The 7,033-nt window shown below is 53.1% G+C and overlaps 2 protein-coding genes across 2 annotated transcripts; one reads left to right on the top strand and one right to left on the bottom strand.

Moving 5' to 3' along the window:
* The first annotated feature begins 2,275 nt into the window (after positions 1–2,275).
* PHACADRAFT_259058 (uncharacterized protein) lies at positions 2,276–3,404 on the top strand. Its single transcript, XM_007397504.1, has 3 exons — positions 2,276–2,317; positions 2,374–2,446; positions 2,499–3,404. The coding sequence occupies exon 3, from the start codon at positions 2,831–2,833 to the stop codon at positions 3,125–3,127; it is 297 nt and encodes a 98-aa protein (XP_007397566.1). The 5' UTR covers positions 2,276–2,317; positions 2,374–2,446; positions 2,499–2,830; the 3' UTR covers positions 3,128–3,404.
* An 876-nt stretch (positions 3,405–4,280) lies between these two features.
* PHACADRAFT_197324 (uncharacterized protein) lies at positions 4,281–6,360 on the bottom strand (the record flags this gene model as incomplete). The annotated part of the gene is made up of 5 exons (XM_007397503.1): positions 4,281–5,260; positions 5,320–5,465; positions 5,526–5,720; positions 5,852–6,132; positions 6,187–6,360. The coding sequence occupies 5 exons, from the start codon at positions 6,358–6,360 to the stop codon at positions 4,281–4,283; spliced, it is 1,776 nt and encodes a 591-aa protein (XP_007397565.1).
* Between the last annotated feature and the right edge of the window lie 673 nt (positions 6,361–7,033).

Genomic DNA, 7,033 nt, shown 5'->3' with positions numbered 1-7,033 from the left:
ACTCTGCTGACCACCGAGCAAGTCTCGTTCCAAGTTCGTCACGAGTGGCGTGCGCTTGGACTGCCGGGACAACTGAAAAATGGTAACTGCAAAGATAAAGCGATGATTGAGAGTTGGGTCAGCCCCTGGGCGGGCCCCCACTCAGGCCTAGGAGCATTGGTTCTTTGTGGCCTCTACACCAACCATCGCCCTTGACACGCTACAGCATGCCTGGAAAGACATGTTGCCCTCCTATACCGCACGAGATGAACGAGAACGAGCTGCAGAGCAGGCACGCAAGGATAAAGCAGCCAGACGCTCTGCTTTCTGGTCTTCGTTATGCTTCTGCAGGCGGCGCCCGAGCCGCCGGCAGGAATGACGCGATATCATGTTGATGTCTTCGTAAGCGATATGTTTCCCTTCGCTGGAGCACACCTCACGGTCGTGAATTTGTCAGGTCCTCCTGCCCCCTCTCTCCATTGCTTTGTTGTCGTCATCGTTCGTGACCGTACCATAGCCCAGGATGTTTTTCGGTCAAAGAGCAACGATTCTTGTGAGCATCGTATCTATCTGCAACAAATATGGCGCCTTTAGGGGCACGAATGCCGGCTGTCTGCTCGAGAAAGCATTTCTGTATAGCGTCGCCAGCAGCAGCCAAGATGGTACAGGTACTGCGACGTCGGGTTACTGGCGTTTGTGCTACGGCAAGCGTAACGGCGGCCATGGCTACACGAGTCAGGGTATCGCGCTTTGCGGCGCACTGGGGGCAGAGATCGTGTCAGTTTAGTTAGCCTCCGCTACTTTCTTTCTTGCAGAAAAGAAAAGAAAAGAAAAGAAAAACACAGTCAGTTGGCTTTTGGTCGTAACTTAAGTCAGCCTCACCTGGTGTGGGCCACAACCACGGCTAGGAGCGGCTTTTGACAACGGTTGCCAAACTTGGCCGTTCCGGAGTATGCCGTGATAGCCTGATCTCGCGATGTCCACTTATCCGGCTGAATTCTGTTACCACTCACGTTCTCTCCACTATATCCTCCCTGCATGGACTTCCTGCGGCTGTGCTCACGCTTGTGCACAGAAAATGCGTCTGCAGGCATGGGCATGTGATGTTCCTCTTCTTCACGCGGCAACACTTAATTTTATGGAGCGAGTGCGCTGAAGAGCTCCGGTGCTCTGTGCACCCGGCGAAACTTCTGCAAGTCTCTGCCCAACTCGCGCTATATCAGATTGCTGATCCACATATCACTGCAGGCGCGATGACCGCCGTGACTTCACGAGTATCGACCAACTCGTCTTTTTAGGCAGCCTTGACTGTAAAGAGTCGAAGTTGAAGCTGTGCGCGTATTTGTATGGCTGTGCGGCTGTGAAAGCCGTCGTCACAATCTCAGGGGACTTCATGCTATGATTTACGCAGACCTTCGAGTCAGAGTCTACTCTGGACGATGGCTCCGCTACGTAAGAGTGCGATGTCTGCATTGCACCTGTGGCTAATGTACGCGATATGACCCTGGACGAGTATCGGATGGGCCGCTCCTCCCGAGCATCTGTATATGTGACGTAACCTTAAGAAGGTTTGTCCCATGGATGCGCTGCGTATTCTTGTGCGTTCCCTGACCTGGGTACCGCCACTGTCAAATGAAGGCAGTATATCAATTTAGAGCCTCAGCTCATCCTTTCCCCGCTTCACAACTCGCTGCCCCCTCGCCTGTCTTGCCGCCATCCTAAGCTTACGGGTGTCGTTCTCACTCGTTCGCCTCTTTACCTTCTCCCAAGGCATTGACTTCGTCGCTACATATCACAGATGTCTTTGCCTCCGTCCGCCACCGTCGTAGTCCCACGTCCAGAAGTTGGGGAGGTTGCCTCTGGCACGATGCTTCGAGCCCGATTATCGTCATTCGCCAATGTCCTGCGCCGGCGTCGTACGCCGCACGCGGATCTATCGTCTAAGTTGGTGCGAGTGCCCTCAGATACTTCGACAGTATATCCCAGTAGGCTCAGAGGTGCCTCATACTCTCCGGCAGCCACGTTGACTTCTTATGCAGAGAAGCTCAGCTTTGACACTGATTCAGAGGATTATGGGGAGTTTGAAGACAGATCCCTCCGCCGCGTGCGCTTTACAGAGCAAGATCATCACTATGCGCCGCGGCAATCTGCCGAGGAGCTAGGCGAGCCAGAGCCGCTACTGGAATTCAATGCGGAGATCCCTGGGACGTTCGCCTCGTCGTCTTCAACTTTGCAGTCTTTGCTGCAGGCCGAACAACGGGACGAAGAACATGTCCCGCTTGGTCCTGGCGCGGGCACAGGGGGTGGCGCTCGTCGACTGTGTCATCCTGGGGCTCGTGTAAGCACGATGTCGAGCTAATTTGTTGTGTGTAATGGCTTACTTAGTCTTTATAGCTTCTTCCAGCTTGACAAACTCCGCGGACGCGTGCGCTGGCTGATCTGTGGGTGTGTGGATACACTCTCGTCGGTAAGCGGCTCACTTGCTCTGTCCTGCCACACAACTAATGCTCTACCTGTAGCTGCTGTAATGCGTCTGCACAGACTATGGACGGGTGCTGATACCAATTAATCGCCATACCCGATTCCTGGGCCTAACTTTGCTCGTCAAAGCCCAGCTGCCGAACCTTGGTTTAGTTATGAGCTCACCTGCACAAACACTGCCACCGTGGCACCTACAGACACATCTCGAGCCGATCTGAATATCGAGCACTCGCATCATCTCCCCGAGCCGCCGCCCGTTCTCCCGCCAACCAATTCTGGCCATGGAGCTCACACCAACGCTGCTCCCCGTCCGCTCAGCCATTGGTACGAAACATCCCAGTTTCCCGAGCAGATTCCTTGTCAGTTCGACATGGAAGACCCTGCGACTGAGAGAGGCTCTCCCTTTCTACCTCCCCTACCGATTCACGCGCTGAGTCTGGGCGATCTGATGTACCGCAATCAGACTCTCTCCATGCCGCAGCCGGTAGCCCCCGTTCTACAGCCGGACGAGCAGCCGTACCCGATCCCACTCACGTCGAACGGCGAGCCAGAGCCAGGCCTGAAAGATGCGCTGGACAATGTTTGGACGGCGCGCGCAGACAACGCCAGCCCGGCTTCTACAGCGTTGAGTTTTGACGCTGTTGCAACTTGCGACACGGACGTGTAAGTGCCTGGTTTTGAGCCTGAGGTGAGCTATCATCCGAATACTACTATGATGCGGATTTGCGACGCTTCATGCCAGGCAGCCCGTGCTGGCAACGTGACAGTGGGCTCGTACTTGCAGCTTCCACCTCACCTCCGTCCCGTCGTCCCAGATTTAGAGCAGCAACCCATAGGCGATAAGAAGCAGAAGAAAATGCTGCTAGCGAGGGTTAGGAATCTGAAAGCTGTTCGAAGGCCGTTTTGTGGGACCTCTGTGGCATCGGATAGCTGAAACAGTCAGCTTCTTTCATTACATTACGTCGAGATAGTATTGCGCAATGTACAGTATATACAGTTAACTCAGCAATTGAATCGCGGGATGAATGCAGCTAATATTTGCTGATCAAGATATGCCCGCTATCTCTCATCTTTTCGAACCCGTCTAAGTGGTACTTGTTGGTCGTATACGTCGTCATTCGCTCGACTTCGTAGATTAGGAGCTACAGCCTGTAGACGACGGCAGGGCCGAAGAAGATGCCGCTGGGGTTTGCGGTTCTGAAATGCATTCGGAATTCGCTCCGCGAGACAGGTGAGCACCTGTCTTACGTACTCCAACATATACCATGAATACCTCCATTGCTCGCAAAATCACCTATAAACGCAGGTAACACCAGCAGCGAGAGTGACAGTGACCCTTTCTCTTTGTCTTCGTAGATGATATGCGTAATCTTGCTGAAGTGTGCTTCCGAGTCGTGCTCACACTCTCAGGTCGAGGGCGTTCATCGCGCCCGGCAGTCTTCCCATGGTTCGTGCGCATATGTGCGACCGATAGGGATATGACTCATGCTGTGCGTCTCCGAGTCGCATTCATCGCTGCTCTTCACCACATTGCGTCGCCGGCTGTTGGAGCATCCACTGCAGGCACCACGCAGCAACGCCTTATATGCACGGTCACTCCACGTAGAGCCCCCTCGAGATGAGAAATCGGCCCTTGCGCGCGGGCGGGCCGCAATCATCCGGAAAGTCATGGCATGTGGCGGAACGAAGTAGACGACGAACAGATGTAGTTTATTTTTTCTGCGCTATGCGTTCGAAATGCTACAGCTAATTATGTACCGTGAACATATGCAAATTATATCAGGGAAGTGTCCGGAAGGGCTTCGGATCTACTTTCATTATTAACCCTGAGCGACTGTCTCTTCGGGGGCCGAAGCCACGATTTGGCGACGCATTAGGTAGAGCTTGTCGAGTAGGGGACTGCGGAACTGATGTGCCTTTGCGACGCGCTCGAGTGCGTCGATAAAGGATCCAAAGGCGTCTGGCGCATATCGGAAGAGAACGTCAGCTGTTGCATGGCTCTCGTCACCGTGTGGTTTGTGGTTCGTATCCTCGAGAACAGTAGAGAACAGGTCCTCCAGCCAAGGAATGATCGCGTCGTCTTGGTCGCGGTTCCGCCAACCATTTTGCTCCGCCAGTTGCATTGCTCCGATCATCTTTCGCAAGACGTCGGAGCAATCGCGCGAGAAGTTGACGGTATCTTGGGACGCGGAAGGCGAAAGCTTACGACCGATCTCTCTGATCCAATGACCTCCTGTCCAGACGAACTGACGATGCCACTCCTGCGCGTATTCGCCTACATCTGATGGCCACCCCTTCAGGAGCATCGTACTACGCCGGAGTGCGCCGAACGGCTCGAGAGCCGTATCCGGTCCAGCGGGCTCGGTTGGGATCCTATGCGCCACGAGAAGTACATCGACAAGGTATCCTGCCAGTTTACCATCGGTATCGCAGCCGTCAACTTGTAAGGCCTGTAGGAGGCGTAGAAGTGAGCTGGAAGAGCGCTCCAGCATGGCTAAGACGATTTGGTCGCTATCGTCGCCTAGCGCCTTATCCTGGATCAACTGCTTGGTCCACGTCTCGTGAAGGATGCATAAGGCCGCTCTGCAATGCACAGATGTTACTTGCTCGAGAGCGGATATCATGATCTGACAGAGCTTCTCGACGTCTTGAGGCGAATGGTGGTACATTTCCCTGAGCGCTTGGTTGACCGCCCGCGCGAAAATAGAGACATCCTCTTCTGACATCTCGGCGAAGTCGAGATCGACCCCAGAACACTGCGTGGCGAAGGCCAGCCATTTTCTAGGAGAGCTGGAGATATCTGTAATTAATGTATAGATATTTAGTTAACCGTCTGCTATCAAGCCGCTGCAGACATACCTGGGGATATTTGCTCCAGCTCGAGAGTGCACTGGGATGTTCGACGCATGGGGTACCAGGTCGCGACAAGCATCAAGAACAGCTGGGTACGTAGTGTGGGGAACGAGACGTCGAATTCTCGCTTGTGGGGATTCTGCCCAATTCCACTGAATATGTTTACGAGAACCTGAGCACAGTCTCGGCGACATGTGCGTCGCAGTGCTGACGGAGAATCCCAATGGAATGTTACTAGATTCAAGGCGCACAGGATCTCGTCTGCTCGTCGATGCAGTAGTTCGGCAACGGGATGCTTTGTGGGAAGGTCGAGAATGGTAGAGTGTAGCATCTGAGAAATTAGCCCTTGGAGGCTATAGATGAGGACCGAGTTGACTTGTCGTTGAGAGAGTGGCAATGCTTGGAAACTGTCAGACCACCACATGAGAATGCATGCTCAACATCAGTTGATGCAGCTAGCAATAGAGTGAGCAACAGAGCCATTGAATGCATTGAGATACATACCAAGTATAGATAAGAAGTTCAGAGCCATGCACACAAGCAGTTGGCTACTGCCATGACTGCGTCCCTAGCAAGCTTGAAGTGAGCAAGACCTTTCTTGCCTTTCTTGCCTTTCTTGTTGTACTTCGGCATGTCCAGCAACTGTACAACCACGGCACAGAGCTTGAGTGCACAACTGATAGCCTGTGCAAGCAAGTTCCAGTGTGTTGCAATGGCTTGAACTATTTGAATGTCAGGGATCTTCTCTTTTACGCAGCAGCTCTTCAAGTCAGTGTGGATGGTTGGAGAGTGGAAGATTCTCTTGGCGAACTTGACAATCTGCTGTAGATTGTTAGCAAAGTTGAGTAGTATATGCGATAACCCATAACATACCTTTGTCACCATGAAACGTGCAAACTGTTGCTCCTGTGAGGATAGCGTATGCTCACGTTGGACCTCTGCAATGATTGTTACAATCTCGTCCTCATTAAAAGCATCCACATCTGCATTTAGTTTGCTATTGTCCTTGTTCTTGCCTCGATCACCTTCAACATCAAACTCGAGCATGTCCTCGTCGATGTCTTGTCCTTCTTCTTCGAAAGCACGGAGCTCTGTGTCGTGGGCGTAGCCCCAGCCTCCTATTTTATTCCATTTTCTCCGATTTATCTCACGTTTATACGACCCTCCAAACGTTGTCAGCGCATAGGCGCCAGTTTACAAGTCCTAGCCGCGCGCTAACACCTTGAAAACGCATCACCGACGGGCACGCATCAGCGCATCAGACGCGCCTGCATCGCCACCGCCTCGTCGCCGCATCACGCTTCCTCGGTAACAGCCGCTCTCCGACCAGCAACAGACATCCGATCTCCGTCAATCCGACAACGTCATACAACATGACACACCGGTCCCCGTCTACCTCCGAGTCCGATCGGCAACGGACTTCCTATCCCCGTCGGCCCGACAACGTCATACGGTATGACACACCGGCCCTCGTTTCCCCGCCTAAGTCCCCTAGACACTAGCAGTCGCCGTAGCACCAGCCGCTTATGTAATGCCTGGTCCGTGCGCACTTTGACTAGTATATAAGGACCCCCTTCATCGCTACCTAGCCCCATCTCAACCTCTTGGTTTATTGGGCTAGGTAAGCCTTCGTTTGTATTGTAGTACAGTTGCTAATATAAACTTGGTTTATTGGGCTAGCTGAATAAGCTAACACACTAGTCGCCAGACCTCGTCGGCG

This window comes from Phanerochaete carnosa (assembly GCF_000300595.1).
Source record: "Phanerochaete carnosa HHB-10118-sp unplaced genomic scaffold PHACAscaffold_6, whole genome shotgun sequence".
NCBI classification, from domain to species: Eukaryota; Fungi; Basidiomycota; class Agaricomycetes; order Polyporales; family Phanerochaetaceae; genus Phanerochaete; species Phanerochaete carnosa.
Note: the sequence above shows the minus strand (reverse complement) of the source record. Positions and strands in the feature narration are given on the sequence as shown.